The sequence below is a fragment of the Heteronotia binoei genome, chromosome 8, assembly GCF_032191835.1.
Source record: "Heteronotia binoei isolate CCM8104 ecotype False Entrance Well chromosome 8, APGP_CSIRO_Hbin_v1, whole genome shotgun sequence".
Taxonomy (NCBI): Eukaryota; Metazoa; Chordata; class Lepidosauria; order Squamata; family Gekkonidae; genus Heteronotia; species Heteronotia binoei.
The window spans coordinates 89,970,261-89,986,650 of NC_083230.1; the positions used below are offsets into that span (position 1 = coordinate 89,970,261).

At 40.4% G+C, this 16,390-nt stretch overlaps 2 protein-coding genes across 2 annotated transcripts in view; both read right to left on the minus strand.

Moving 5' to 3' along the window:
- The window catches only part of PWP1 (PWP1 homolog, endonuclein), a 477,381-nt gene that overhangs the window by 46,933 nt on the left and 414,058 nt on the right, over positions 1–16,390 (minus strand). The gene's annotated exons all lie outside the window — the stretch shown is intronic.
- Positions 1–16,390, minus strand: part of ABTB3 (ankyrin repeat and BTB domain containing 3) — a 350,728-nt gene that overhangs the window by 6,192 nt on the left and 328,146 nt on the right. The window contains exons 13-15 of the mRNA XM_060245557.1: positions 4,519–4,624; positions 1,515–1,617; positions 3–84 (exon numbers count right to left, since the gene is read on the minus strand). Of these exons, the coding sequence (XP_060101540.1) occupies positions 3–84; positions 1,515–1,617; positions 4,519–4,624 (291 nt within the window). The remainder of the gene's footprint in view (positions 1–2; positions 85–1,514; positions 1,618–4,518; positions 4,625–16,390) is intronic.

Here is a 16,390-nt window from a genome sequence, read left to right on the forward strand (position 1 = left end):
ACCTGGAAAATGGGATACTTCACATAGCTGATTTCAATACAAGTGCTGTCGGATACTGGTTTGCTGGACAACAGGGCTTTAAACCTAGGCAAAACCAGGCAAAGACAATTTTTTTTGTTATGATGATATAGCAAGGTAGACTGCGAAAATAACTGACAGCAAACAAATCCAGAAGCTGGGGGCAAACAGGTTATGTACCAGTAGTACTGCAAGATGTTTTACAATGCAAATACAAATATGCAAAAGAAAAAGCAGAATGCCAGTTTTGGAAATAACCACTGAAGCTAGCCCATTAATGGTAGTTTGATTTGAAACAGTTGGCAGGTGATAATGTTTAGAAAAGTTTTGCTTGCTGATTCCTGCATATGAAACCTCTGTTAAAGTCACAGCAGAAGGCTAAGAATTTTTTTTATAGCCAATAAGGAACCTGAGTGAGATGGTAACTCTAAGAAACCACAAGACCTAGATGTTTTGCTAGGAAAATCCCAGTAGCTTGCACTTTTTAAATCTTTTACAGCTTTACCTACATAAAAATATATTGGCAGGCTGAAAACCCTAAAATGATTTTGGGCAAATTAAGCATTAAATGCCTTTGCTGCCCAAAGACTAAAATGTTTTAATGAAGCTGTCCAATTTTTCTTAAATTAAGAATGCAGCAAAAAGAAAACTGCCATAATCAACTTAAAAACAAAGAAAGAAACCCATCTACAACCAACATGGCAGTCAAAACTGCCGAGAGAATAACAGCATCAATTAACCAAGGTCCTGACAAACAGGAAGGTCTTAGACACACCACTGGAAAATGGTGAGTGGGTCAGGAAGGCCTCCACAGTCATGGAGTTCTGAAAGGAGGGCACCACTCCAGAAAAGGCCTTGTTCCTTCTAGTCAGTCACTATATTTAAAGGAGAATAAGCTAATGAAAAGACCTTGATTGATGGGCTCAGAATCCCCAGAGGAACACCTTGTTTTTCTAAGAGAGATCTCTTAGGCTTGAACAAAGTAGTTAAAATACATGTTTATATGCCACCAACAGCAGTCTGATTTCTAGTTTCTCCCTCTACATTCTCAGTGGTACACCCCATCTGTTTCCTGACAACACTGTATGAAGAGGAGGAGATTGGATTTATACCCCACTCTTCACGGACAGGGTTGGCTCAAGGATTTTTGGCACCCTTAGCAAATTATGACTTTGGTACCCTCAACTTCAGTACAGAAAATAAGTATAATTTTTACTTTTATTTCTTTACATTCAAAATGAATGTGGTAAAAATAACAACAGATATTTTATTGTTTTTTTTCTTTCCCTTATGTTCACTTCTATCAGATTTTTTGAACCCATGTCATTTGCTCTGTCCCAAACTTGCCCAGTCCCATAGTATCCACCTTCTAAAAACACTTGATGTGGTGAAATAGCCTTCCACAGCAAGGTCCTCTTATGTAAGCTTTAATAATTCCCAACTATATATTTCCCTCAATACTTGCATTAGTTTGGTCATGTTAGTTATATATTTACCTTGGGGATGCGGTAAATAGTAATACCCTGTGTGCATAAAAAGGTCTTCCTTCTACAAGGAATGTAACATCTGACATTTCCTTATTGTTAAGAAAATGGGGATCTGGAATTTAAAAAAAAGACAATAAACAGGAAGAAATTTCAGTTGAAAGCAAGTTAAATAACTGGCATGCTTGATCCTCTACCAGTGGTAAAAGGCAACAGTTTAAGAAGACATGTTTCTTAGCAGCATACACCTTTCAAGTTATTTTGGAGAAGCGTCTAAAATGGAATATATTCTGTTACATATTCTAATAGAATTTATACAAAGTATACTCAAAACCTTTGAAATACATTATTATCTTTTTTAAAGAGAATGGGCATCCTTCCTGTGTAGCATTTCTGGACAAAGAGATGAATTTTGAAGAAAAGTTCTTGCCCTGTTCTTCCAAAGCTAGCTATTCTTCTCTTTAAGTAAGACTGTCCCCAGCATTCACATTCCTCTTTCAACTATTTCTTTCCCCATTACTATAGCAGAAGAAAGGAGCTTAAAATGTGATGTAACATCCAAGATAAATAGAATCCTGGCCCACTTATGCCTACATTAGCACATTAATTGAGAAAAAGATTCAAAATAGAAAACAAGGGACCTCATCTGTAGCCAATCCATTGATTGTAATGAGAACAGAGGGTGAAAAATGCAAACTAACATTTTCTGTTAACTCTTGATAGTTAAAAGGTTTTGTTTTTATGCTTCCCAGGTAGTTTTAGGTCCACAAATACAAAGTGATAAAAACTGAAAAGAGACAGCTCTAATATCCTAATTTTCAAGGACAATGTTTCTGCAGCAGCTGCAGGAACAAAATATGGGTCCATCTTCTCCTTAACGTTCCAGCAACTCCCCTTCCTCAGAACCATCACAGATAACTGGTATACAATTTGAGAAAGGGGGCATTTTCTACTTGATTCCAAGATCACAAGAACATGTATGTGGAAGTTCCACTAACATTATTAGCAAAGGTTGTTTTGTAGAAAAATAGGTGGTGGAGCTCATCCAGGGATTGTTATGCAGCTGTACCTACTATTCAATGGTCAAGGTGGGGAGGAGGAGGGAGAACCGTCAGAAAAGTTCAGGAGCTGTGCTCCTGTGAGCTCCTGCTGAATTCAAGGCCTGATTATGGATATCTCAGAGAATTTCCATAAAGCTCCTACTGGCCTCCCATTCAGGCTATGGGTCAGGCACCCCGTTGCTGAGCTTTACAGCATCAGGAGCTCCCTGACAAGCTCCAAAGAAAGCCCAGATAAGGAACATAGTTTTGGTAGCGCAGGAAAACCTACAGTTGGTACAACTAATGTTCTCTTACCACATATACAGATTTACATCCAGCCCTTCTGTTTCAGACCAAGAGTCTAATTAGACCAGCATCCTTTTTGCAGCAGTGGTCAGGCAGATGCTTCCAAGATGAAGCTGCCGAAGCAGAACATGAAGGCAACTGCTCTCTGCTACTGTATTCAAAGGCATGTTGCTGCTCAACTTGGAGGTTTGGCTTAGCTGACCATGGGTAATAACCATTTTTATTGCTATCATCCATTAACCTGTCAAGCTTTTTCCCAAGGTAGTGGCCAACTATCCCTTCACAGTGAATTCCATAACTAACCCACTATCTGTAGTTTGGACACGCATGAATATATGAAGCTGCCTTATAATGAGTCAAACCACTGTTTCATCTAGTCCAGCAGTTTCTGCTCCAACACGCAGTAGCACAGCAGGGTCTCAGAAAAGGTCTTTTCAATTTCTCCTATCCTTTAATTGGAGAAATCAAGGACTGAATTTAGGACTTTATGCAGCCCAAAATGTGTGTTCAACCACTGAGCTGTGACTCCTTCCAAAATATTATTTCCCAAATTATTATTTACTGCCAATCAATTTGTTGGGGGATACATTCCTCTCTCTCCACCTCTCCCCGCCCTTCATTCCATACCATTATAATTCCATAGACCTTTATGGTGTCTTATTTTAGCTGTTTTGCAAAAAAAGCTCTAGCCGTATAAAATAATTTAGCCATTTCTAATATGGAAGGCGCTTCAGTATTCCAAGTGTGACCAAGCCATATATTTGCCATATTGTTTTCAGCTCCTTTTCAATAACTTCCAACACTGTTAGCTTTTGCCATTGTCTTTGACTGCCGGCTAGATGTTTTCAGGGACCTGTGTATGCTGCTCTGAACTTCTTGGAGGAACTGTTACAAAGTCCACTCAGCTTTCTGCACACTAACAATATGTTAAACAGATCTGCACCCTTCTAAGTCGCTGGACTTAGACACTGGGTTTGAGATACTGGTGTAACTCTGCTTGTTCAAAACCAAGGCACATATATTTCAGTTCTGAATGCAAATGACATCATTAGAATTTCAAGGTTGACTGGCATTAATGTAGCCAGTTCCTGTCAAAACACATCCTGTAAACAAACTGCAAATTTAGCAATCTGCATCCCTCAAACTTCAACTATTATTCATTTCAAAACTTTTGATTGTTGTGGAAAATTCTAAACCTGGATGGTAAAATTTAGATGAGATGACATGTTTTTCTGCCATAAATTCCATTGGCTCCCAAAGGAGCACAGGCTCCAGAACTGCAGAGCAACTACCAGATACGCCTTTCTTATGTGATCTCATCATTTATACTTGATGCATGGAGGCATAATGAAGAGGCTATGCATGGTGAGCTGAAGGGGCAAAGACAGAAAGGATGCACTCTTTTGTCTGTCCTCTCTCTCTCTCGCAGCATGATTAGCACTTGAAGTGTTGGAATTCTAAAAGATAAAGCAAACTTCAGATGAGATTGGAGACTCCTTTCTAAACTTGGAGTCTAAGAAATTTCAATGATTGTGCATACGTTGTTGTTACTGTCATTTTTATTCAACTTGGTTTCTCCCAGCTGCCCAGCCCCAATAGCATGGATGTTGCACAAGAACCCAACCCAGCAGATGATGTTACACAAAGCCCACCACTCATTGCACACTTACCTAAGCGAGAGGTCTGCTTGCGTTTGATTTCAACAAGCTTTGGAATAGGGTAGGGTCCATAGCAATGAGTGAATATGACAGCCAATTGCTGACTAATAACTTCATTCTAAAACAGACAAAATACAAAATGAAAGGTACAGCTAGCAGATTAGAAGAGTCACTCAGAAAGAGTAACAAAATATGCACACCAGATTTTGGAAATATAAACTTTACATTTTTCATGAATATTGTAACTTTCAGCATCTTATGGAGTATCTCAAATAACTGCTCTAGGATATACTGGGTCCTTCTCTTGTCATCCAAGTCAGCTAACAGGCTACAACAGTGGATGCAATGTGCAAATACCTTAGGTGTAGCATCACTAGTATAACTACACAGTAGTTTTCTTTCTAAACATGATGGGGTTATAGAGAAATGGGGTGTATCCTATCAAAGTACTGAAAATCACAGTATCTGGCTGCTTCATGCATACTTTGGACATTAGGAGATTGGAGAAAAGAAAAGGTATGGGGCAGTTCATTCTATTCAATGGAACAGCAAAGAGAGAAAAGACACTGGGAAATCAGAAAGAAACAAACAATATGAGATGAACTGCACATTGTAAATGCAATTGGATTTGAAAATTGAGGGTAGAACAACGTGCAGGAACAAGGGTGCAAAACATGCAAATCTTAACGGGTCTAACCATACAGTACATTTCCCCCTGGTATGTCTCTGGGTTGTGTTGGAATCTATGCCTCCCTGTTATGAGTAGGCATAATTTGAATCAGGGAGAAGGGACTTAAGCCATCCTTGTGCCATTTTCCTGAACTTTAACAACCACAGGGAGCACTATATGCCCCACTCTGGAAACCTACATCTGCCCTGCTGCCAGTATACTTGCAGTCCTCAAAGCAGTAAACAGAGGTCAGAAAAATGGCACACAGAGAGCTTAATCCCACCTCCCCACATATTATGGTCATGATCTGAATCAAGCCCATATGCACCTGTGAGGCACAGACTCCCCAAACATACTACCAACCCATGGCCATTTCCAGGGGGAAAAAGGCATTGAAGGCAGTGCTGAACTACTTATTCAAAAAACAAAAATCACATTATGATCCCTCTTGTTCCATTTCTGATCACAGGCAAAAGAATTCACTTCTGAAATGCTGCCCCCCCCCCACATAAAACCTTCCTGGAAAACTAAAATATTGAAGAGAAGGGCTCTTTTTACATATCAAGACTTTTCTGCATATCAGGCCTGCAATTCGACATGGAATTAACAGATTGTTTCTAGCATGTTATTTATCTGAAAAAGATCAGCCCTAGGAAAGTTACATGTGGATAAATTAAAACTAAGTCTGCATCTCAAGAAAAACATTCTGTTTAGCCACTCTGCAGGAAACAACAGTTGTGTCCCAAGCAACCTCTCTCACATCCACTGTCTTTTCAAACCCACTTCCAGCTAGCCTGAGGAATCAAAAGGATGGTGGGTCCATTTATCATTAAAAAACATTTATCTCCCTCCTGACCCATTTGCCTTCTGTAACAAATAATGAAACCTGGCAGATTTAATTTCCCCTTCAGTTGATTGAAAAGAATATCTGAATTGGGTACCATTTGTGCCAGAATTAAGGGAAATATCACTTCTGACTGAAAAATATAGTGGGGAACTCAAATATAACCTGGGTAAAACAAAATGTGTACCTAAGTAGCACTAAACACTGATCTTGATTGGCCAATAATCTTACAGCAAAAATCTGCCTCAGGAGTATCCTTTTGGAATCGGGAAGGGTTCCTGCCTGCCTCCATGAAGGAAGATCATAGATATGTATGTAGGGAGATGCTATTAATATGTACCTTATTAGGGTTTCCATTTGCCCAGTGGGGACGGGGGACTCCCAATGTTGTGGCTCCCACCCCCAAACAAACGTTCCCATGTGAGGTCGGTGATGTGCTGTCATCACTTCCAGAAATGACATCATCACTTTGGTGATGCCAGGGGTAACATTCTACTTTTTGGGTGAAACCATTTGGGTGAAACCATTGTAGCCATTTTTACCAGAGTTTTGCTCAAAAAGCAGAGTGTCGCCCCAATTGTGACACAATGACGTAACTTCCAGAGGTGTCATCAGCGTGTCACTGACATCCCCACCCACCCCCAGATTGCCCCCCAAATCCCACCCCCCCTGCTGGCAAGACGAAGCTACCTGGCAACCCTATCCCTTATCCATATGTAAAAGGCTTATCCAGGGGTTAATGAGGACTGCTGGAGGCGTGGCAAAGCCCCTGGTGGCTGGCTGGCTGCCCACTCTCCTAATCCAGGGATTGTTATGCAGCTGCACCTACTATTCAATGGACAAGGAAAGTGGTGAGGAAGAGGGGGAACTCTCAGAAAGGTTGTAAATAAACTGATTTTTGCAAATGGATAAACTAATTTTAATACAGTAACATTTTATGGCCAGATAATCTATTTCTATAATTTTAGAGTCAGAGGAGAGGTTAGAAATATGTTTATCTTTTAGATTCTTTTCTTTTTTAAAGAAGTTTTTTTCTGTGTTTCCCAATGAAATCCTTTTTGATGCTAAGTGCTCTACACCAGTGCTGTACTGAAACTTCATTATGTGCTAGTAATATTGAATAGAAATTAGGAGAGTTTGGGAAGATCCCACAGTCAGGAGTGGTAATCAGCTTGCACCATGAATATTCCTTTGCAAGTAATCTCTAAAAAAACCTGATCTGTGCTTTGGAGTACATTTGTTCTGTGGGGGCTCAATGGCAATGAAACATCTCTGTGGCAAATCCCAAAGGAGATTCCTCAGAACTCACAGAATCCTAGCCACATACCCCTGTGCCTCTTTAATTAGTTCCCAACCTTCACATCCTCTCCACACAAATGCACACACAACCTTCACAATATTTCACTTTCAATATGGGCAGCCATTCTTGCTTTAATTTCCAGTTAGTTTGCCACTCATACTTTTGAAATCATTGACTATAATCTTCAATCAGTCCATCAGTGATTTATTATGCTCATGGATGAGGAGAAGAAAACACATATTAATGTTTCCATTAAATATATATATATATAAAAGCAAATATATGTCACTGAACTAACACTGTACCTTGGAAGCCTCTGGTGCCTGCACAGAATCTGTCAACTCTATCTGAGGTTCTATAGCAAAAGATTCACTCCCATATATCCCATCAGAGAACCTGAACTTAACACATAAAATGGCTTTGCCTCTGAAAAAAAGGTTTAGCAACAGAGTTCTCCTGGATTCATCTTATTAAAGGGTGATTTGCAACCTTTAATTCTAATAATACAAAAGAATAAGGGGATGAGCATGGTTCTTTTAATGTAGCCAGCAAACCAGATAGAACACCTGCAAAAATTTTTATCTTTTATTAAGATTTTATTTTATTTTCTTTATTGAGCTTGACAGGATGAAATACAAATATAAAAAGTTAACCCTATGATTACTGTGAAAATACATGCTAAAATTATCAAAGTGCCTAGCATTGCTTTTTGCAAGTAACAGTTTTAAAAGCAAATCTGATTTCAGCTGTCTCATTGTTTTTAGGGAATATAACAAAGCCCAGGTTATCCACAAGTAATTTCATCTATTCTTCTTCTAAAACTTCCATCCAAAGAAATCTGATTTGCTTGTCACAGGAGCACATATTTATAGAGAAATATCAGTTCTTATCTCTAAATCTTGTCTACCACAATAATGTGGCATTAGTTAGATAATGGATTGGTTCGTAACTAAATAAGAGATAAGTGCTGATTATCTAACATAATCTTGTGATGTTACCTAGATAACTGACTTGTTCAAAACTAAATAGGAGATAAACAGCAGGTACTGAATAAAATAATCTGCAAGATCATATGATATACATCTGATAAGGCAAAATAAAACCAATCTCAGCTTTTAGCCTCTATTAAAAAACGGCTAATCCACCTTTTTCTGTAACTGCTTCAACTAACTGTCCAAGATGAAAGTAACCTGTTCATGGACAATTAAAATGTGACTGAGCTCTTGGCAAGTTTGCAAACTCAGCAAGAAAAGCTTAGTGATATCATAGCTACCGGTACAGTTCCAGATTAAGAACATAAGAGAAGCCATGTTGGATCAGGCCAGTGGCCCATCGAGTCCAACGCTCTGTGTCACTCAGTTACCAAAAAAACCCAGGTGCCATCAGAAGGTCCATCAGTGGGGCCAGGTTACCCATTCATTGCCTTCAAAAAGAAAGAAGTATACCATTCCTCTGATCTTCCCAGGATTTTTTTGGAGGTTGGGCATAATAAACATATATCTAAGATTATTATTATTATTATTATTATAAAAGGGGCAATGCAGCAGCATATGTCCAGCTGTTTCAATTTCCACAGTATAAGTGCTCCTGATAGGGTTGCCAAGTCCATTTCAAGAAATATCTGGGGACTTTGGGGGTGGAGCCAGGAGACTTTGGGGGTGGAGCCAGGAGACATTAGGGGTGGAGCCAAGGTCAAGGCTGTGACAAGCATGATTGAACTCCAAAGGGAGTTCCGGCCATCACATTTAAAGGGACGGCACACCTTTTCAATTCCGTCCTTCCATAGGAAATAATGAAGGGTAGGGGCACCTTCTTTTGGGGCTCATAGAATTGGACCCCCTGGTTAAATCCTTTTGAAACTTGGCGGGTATTTTGGGGAGAGGCACTAGATGCTATACTGAAAATTTGGTGCCTCTACCCCAAAAACAGCCCCCCCCAGAGCCCCAGATACCCGCAGATCAATTCTCCATAATTTTCTATGGGAATAAATCTCCATAGGGAATAACAGAGTTCCCAGCAGACATTTCCCTCCCCTCCCCCCACTTTCTGATGACCCTGAAGCAGGGGGAGGGTCTCCAAACCGGGGGATCCCCTGCCCCCACGTGGGGATTGGCAACCCTAGCTCCTGAAGTGGCACACCAGGGTATCTCCCTTCTAATGAAACAGATGGAAGAACACAGAGACAAGCCAAAGCTATCCTGTGCTTGAGAATAAAATGTCTCATTCCTGAAGTGATGGTATTTTGCAGCAGAATATGCCTCTGTTCAATGGAACTGTGGAAGAAAGCAGGGGCAAAAGAGCTGTATTGTCAAGAGCGGTGCTTTCCTCAGCAAAGAGGCCTGATGATTTACTGTGCCTGGTTGTGAAGCTTCACAAAGGAATATGGGTATGCTAAAGACAATACATGAGCACAACTCACAAAGGATGGTTCAACAAAATTAAGGGAACAAGAGAAGCTGTCAAGATGTTATTCATGTTGAATTTTCCACCCAAGTTTTGAAGGGAGTATCAGACAAATCATTAAAAGAAGAACATTCTTGCTCCCAAGCCTGCAGGCCTTGGATAGGCTCTACAGACTAGCTGTGTTTGATGGAGGCCTCTGTCTTTCAGCAGTAAACCAGGCCAGCAGCAGCAGAAAAGGTGAACAGAAAGAGCTCTCTGTTGCTCAAGATTGTGTCCTAATATATATAAATGTGGTACGTCCACAGTCCAAGACAAGGACTGAGCCATGTGGTTCACTAAAATAGAAGTACTAGACAAGAGAACCATTCCCCAATCCAGATTTTTAAAATCCAAGACAGCAGCCTTTATTAGGCAGCGTAGACTACCATACTTAATAACTCCATTGTCTTGTTAAGCAACTGGTCATCTGGGAGCAATGCTTCCACTCTCCACTGAATCCGCATAGCCTGTTCTCCTTTCCTTTGGTGAATAAAGATGAGTAATAAGTGACAAAGCTGGCCAAATTTCAGAACTCTCAGTGTGGTAGCCACGCTTGCCAAGACTTAAGAAAATTTCATTTTGAACTGTGATAGACTTATTCCTCTCGATGAACTTTGACTGCATTCTTGAGAATAGATATCTGCATAGCACTTGAGGTTCAGATGCCCCTTTGAAAATCAAAATTGCTCTGCTGGAATTGCTTAAATTAACTCTGCTGGACTGGAAGTCTAAAACATTGACGGAATGTTAGAACATTCATTGACTTTTACTCACAAAAAGGATGGACTAAAATGTGACAGGCAGAGAGCCTGAAAAGGACTGCCTTAGAGACTGTTTTGCTTTATCCATGCTTGTTCATTACCTGCCATCCCTTTGAAATAAAATTTAGAAAAAGGATGTGTTGCTCCAAGCTCATTTTTATTATCTGTTGGAAAATGAGCTTGTATTAGAATTCTCCCTCTTCCATGTGGACAAAGATCGGCTTGTTTAGGTAACTGGGAAACTAGCATCAGTTGGCAGTCTTTGCTCCTGTCATGTCTCCCCTAAAGGGAAGACTGTAACATCTGGACTGCATCTGTGATGAACAAGACCAGTTGAAATACCAAAAACAAAGATAAATGACACAATTGGATGAGCACCTCAGTTGTTCCAAAGTGATCATGTCTACAGAATTGCACTGCTGGCCTTGTGCATATAGGAAGCCATCTGCTTTCATACATTGCATCAAGCCCTGATAATACCAAGATTAGCCATGTTGTGATGCAAAGAAATCCATATTTTGCTCCTGTATTTCCTCTGAACTCCAAAATATCACAAATATTATCTTTTTTGTTCTGACTTTTTTTGCTCCAAACTAAACTGAATCATAGAACATGAAAATACCAAAACCAAATGTATCTTCTTCATCATCATTTAGTTTTTGCCTCATTAAAGGCTCTTTGGATTATGTCTGTTCTCTACAGCTAATAACCCATTCAACATTTGGACAACATTCTATTGCTGAGTTTGTTAGGTATTCCAGCAAGGAGAAATTCTTCTCTCCCTCTCTCATGATTCCCATTGACAGCCTATCCCGGTGTTAACACATGCCTTGAGTAGTTATGGGTTCTATGTAATGGTCACATCTGTCTGTCTTTCTGTCTGCAGCTTCACAAGACATCTCCTATTTGCCCCCATGTCCTCTCTGTACTTGGGTTAATCTTCTTTGATCATTCTTTTCTGCAGAACAATGAAACTACATGATGGAGCATCAGTCATGAGCTTGGTTTATACTGACTTATTTATGGCTTTGCTCCACAGTGCTTGCGCTTCACAGTAAAACCACCTGGATGTGCCACTATAACTATCTGTATTTTTTTCTATTCCTCAAGGTTGATGAGGTTATATCTTTTAAAATAATAAGTGAGATATGCATGTATACAAATATATGAATTAGCAACTATGTGACCACATATTTTTAGGTTTAAAAAAATGAATCAGAATTTATGCTGTCCTTAAAATACAAGAGAGGACAGAGTTGATATACCCCACCTTGTAACCAAATGCTGAAACACAGTTCTAAAGATTTAGGGAGTGGTAAAACAGCACATACCCCAGGCTAGCCTAATCTTGTCAGATCTCAGAAGCTGAGCAGGGTTGGCCCTGGTGGTTAGTATTTGGATGGGAGACCACCAAAGAAGTCCAGGGTAGCTACATAGAGGTAGGCAATAGGAAATCACTGAACATCTTATCTTGAAAACCCTTCAGGTAGGACTTTTTTCATGGGGAATGTGGAAGAATGGAGTTCTGGACATAGGAAGACCTTTTTTTTAGGGGGGGGGGTTGTTCTGAGAGGCACCTGTGTGTTTCTCCTTCATTTCCCTCTTGAGAGTTCCAGCACATCTTTTTTTCAGAAAAAAAGCCCTGCTTACAGCATTGCAATCAATCAGCTGTGACTTGATGGCACTTTCCACCACTCATGATCACATGCCCTGATCTCAGAAGCCAGATTGGCTGTGGTTAGTACTTGGATGGGAGACCACCAAGGAAGTCCACGGTTATTCCGTAGAGGAAGGCAATGACAAACCACCCCTGTTCCTCTCTTGCTCTTAAAACCCTACTAAGTGTAACCATAAATCAACTGTGACTTTAGGGCACTTTCTGTCACACTCCAAACTGAAAAGAATCCTTAGATAGCATCCAGCACATCATACATTCACTGCAGACAAATATGGGGGACACTGAAGGAGAATAAAAAATGGGGCTGACAATGCACTTCTGTTATGTATACAACTTACTGTACAAGTTACCAGGGCAAACACTGGGATTGGGGAACCTCAGGGAAAATACAACCTTTGATAAGGTCCTCAGAAATCAACTTCTGTTCTAAAAATATCACTGGGACTTACTTGTAGTTACTTATGTGTTTAAAATAACTAATTTGTAGTTAACTGTGGGAGGAAAGTAGGAGGGTACTGTAAAGCTGTCTACAGAGGGATCCTACTTGAATGACAGGATTTTCTCTGCCATTTCCACAGGCTCTTTCCTTTTCTTGTAGGTTCTCTAGTATAATTCAGTACATAAACTGAATAAAAATTGATTAAGTGCTGCTCTGGAAGACTGCTCATACATGATTAAGAAACATGTATATATATATATCATTAATATTAGTCAACATTTGCAAGCTGGGGAAGCCCAAGAGGTTAGAGATAACAGTTAGAGGTAATGAACGGTTTGACAAAATCGGCTTTCATGTTAGCTGGAGTTATGCTAAGACATTTCCACAACACAGCACAATTAATCACAGGTGATATACAAATTGTCCCTTAGCAGCAACTGGGAGTAATGCCAAGGTTCTACTTTAAAAGAACTTTTTCAACTTTGTGTACAGAGGGCTCAGATCCAGGAAGAGAGTCTAATCCGTGGAGATCAGACTAGAAAAGGGCACAACTAACATCAGAGCATGAGATGTCTAATTTAAGTCTCCGCATCTCTCCCACCCCCCTGTTTTTACCAAAAACAATAGGCATTTGTGAATCCACTGCTGAAATATCCTTTGGCAGAAATTATGACTAAGAATATATAATGTTAGTCTTCAAATGAATCCATGCTGCTATACACGATCATTGTAAAACTCATTAATTGCACATTATGGGTTGGGTCCAGCAACTTTTAAAACTCAGTCTCACCTGATTTCCCTCCTTACTACATTCCCCACCCTCCATGGATCTCAGCATAGCCTTTTTAGATGGTCAAAGGGGATCCCTCCTCTCCTTTTCCCTAGTGGAAAAGCTTGCTGGATCCAACCCTATATTAGCATGCCACTCAGGTATACCTGATGTTCGCTTCTCATATGGAGAATGCAAGATGTACATTTATGAAGAATTCGGATCCTGGTTATTCTGAACTGTTTAGACACAGAAGTACTGAAAATGATCACAGGTACTACTATATGCCACAGCTACAAGCACACACAGGAACTTGCCTCTGACAAAATTAACCAAAGGTTGGAAGCAGAGGTTGCTATGCCTCTTTGCCACAAAGTGTTAGAAACTTTGTCCACAGTAGTCAAATTAATTCAAGGGAATGACTCTTAGTAAAGCATACAATTTTTAATGCTTCTGTACTGTACAGAATAAAGTGAATATGTGAACAATTCACTGAATTTGATTTCTTCTTTAAGAAATCTCATTTTCAGGTATTCTTTTGTTTTGTTCCAGACATAACTACACCAAAGTAGTACTATAAAAGGAATAATGTGCTTTTAATGAATAGAATTCAGAGGAATATAATAGTAACAACTTTTCTAAAAAAAATAACTATTTGCTGGTTTTTAAGGTCTACTGCAGACCAACACAGCTACACACTATGCCACTTGACAGAGTGAAACAATTAGTGTTGACAACCGAGGGGAAATGGTGGTGGGGGATCCATGGCGCAATTCATCATCTCCCAGATACTTAAGATATAATGGAAACATTTCATTTCCCTCTTATTTTACTATGGCCCAATTTGACACAGCGAGACAGCTATGTCTGCTCCACTAAAGTTTAAAAAAAATACAAAAATGAGTGCTCAGGTGAGAGAAGTGAAACCTCCCATTTTCCCCAGGTGTTAGTTTAAGCATGACCTCCCAGTCTGGTTTGCTTCCAGTTTTGAAAAGTGCTTCCAAGCAATGAAAATCTGAGATGCTTATGGTGGGGCAGTGAGAAATACATGAAAAAAACCCATGGTGCCACCCTGTCACATCTACATTGGCCTAAGCAATTGTGCATTTAATGTTCTTCAAGTGACAAAGTTTAGGCTTGATACATTAGTGCAGGGCTTTTTTATAGCAGGAACTCCTTTGCATATTGGGCCACACACCCCTGATGTAGCCAATCCCCCAAGATCTTACAGGGCTCTTAGTACAGGGCCTACTGTAAGCTCCAGGAGGATTGGCTTAGATTGGTTTATAGGGGTGTTTGGCCTAATATGCAAAAGAGTTCCTGCTACAAAAAAGCCCTGAGTATTGCATATACTTCAGAGACCTGTGGCGCAGAGTGGTAAAGCTGCAGTACTGCAGTTGGAGCCCTCTGCTCACGACTTGAGTTCGATCCCAGAGGAAGCTGGTTCAGGTCGACTCAGCCTTCCATCCTTCCAAGGTCGGTAAAATAAGTACCCAGCTTGCTGGGGGGGAAGTGTAGATGACTGGGGAAGCCAATGGCAAACCACCCCGTAAAAAGTCTGCTGTGAAAACGTGAAAGCAACGTCACCCCAAAGTCGAAAATGACTGCTGTTTGCACAGGGAACTACCTTTACCTTTATTGCATATACTTAAACTTACTCCCTTCAAAATATTCTAACTCAAATCTTCCTTCAACTCCCCTCCAGCACCACTGAGCTGTACATCTTTATTAGCAACATGATCTATATACTGTGCATATCAAAAAGAAACTGCCCTGGCTTCATCTAAAGAGATTCAACATGAATGGGCATATATAAGTTTCCCCCACAAAGACTTGGCATGGAATTTCAAATAGTTCTGGATTCCACCCTCCCTCCCTCCAAGTAACTGTCTAATGGGTATTTCAGAAAACCTAAGGCACAACCTAAAGCCCCCACTCGGAGTTAGTTTCCACACAGGGACCAGCTTGTGAGGTTTCCCTGTTGCTGCTGTGGTTTCCAATACAGTGCAGCATCTATGATGTTTCCACACAGCAGGGGTTCTTTAAAATGAAAGTTAGGAGTTCAGAGAACTTGATAGGCAGATTGTCATATCACAACAAGGATATGACAATGGTCACAGTGGGAAATGGCTCCTATGGAAACTAGGGCAGGAAAAATGATACTAGTGTGGGCACGAATGAGAAGGTCCAGACTTTCCTGTCCATGTAATTGCTATCCTGACTTTGCTGTGATTTTTGCCAACACACGTCAGTAAATTGGATTTTGGAAAGACCAAGGAAATCCTAGGATGTACATGGAAGCACCATAATGCTTTGGGGAAATGGAAGGAAAACAAAACACTTCCCCAACAACATTCAAGCCAGAGCAACAACAACAAAAATGTGCAGGTGACCTTAGAAAGAGTACTAAATGTGCAAGAAGATATTCTTGGGAACTGAAAACTGTAACAAAAAGTTCTAAATACATTCAACATAGTGCCCTTTTTGTGCTGCTCTAAATAACCAGCTGGATAAGGCTATTCTTTCAGCTCACTTACTTCTCAGCCCTGTCCTTCCCATCTCTGAAGTCCTACCACAAGGCTTCAGCTTCTGTTCCCGCCCCCGCCCCCACTTGTCACCGTCAGTGTCACTATTAAGCTGTCCTTGCAGTGACTGGAAATTGTCATCTCTCTCTCTCTTTCTTGTATTTTTGTGTGTATGTGCATGCGCACCTGGAAGTCATGGTGACTGGGGGCCTGGAGGATATTCAGAGAGGTGGCTGTCCTCCCAACTACTGGTATTTCAAGGAGGGTTCCCATCCAAATACTTGCTAGAGTAGACCCTGCTAAGCTTCCATGATCTGATGAGATCAGGCTTGCCTGGGCTATCCAGGTCAGAGCAGCTCTTCTCTTTTTTTTGAGGGGGGGCAGGACCAATCCACACCTTAATCTGTATTCTGTAAATCTGGGGTTGAGCAGGGAAAAAATGCTACATGCATGTAC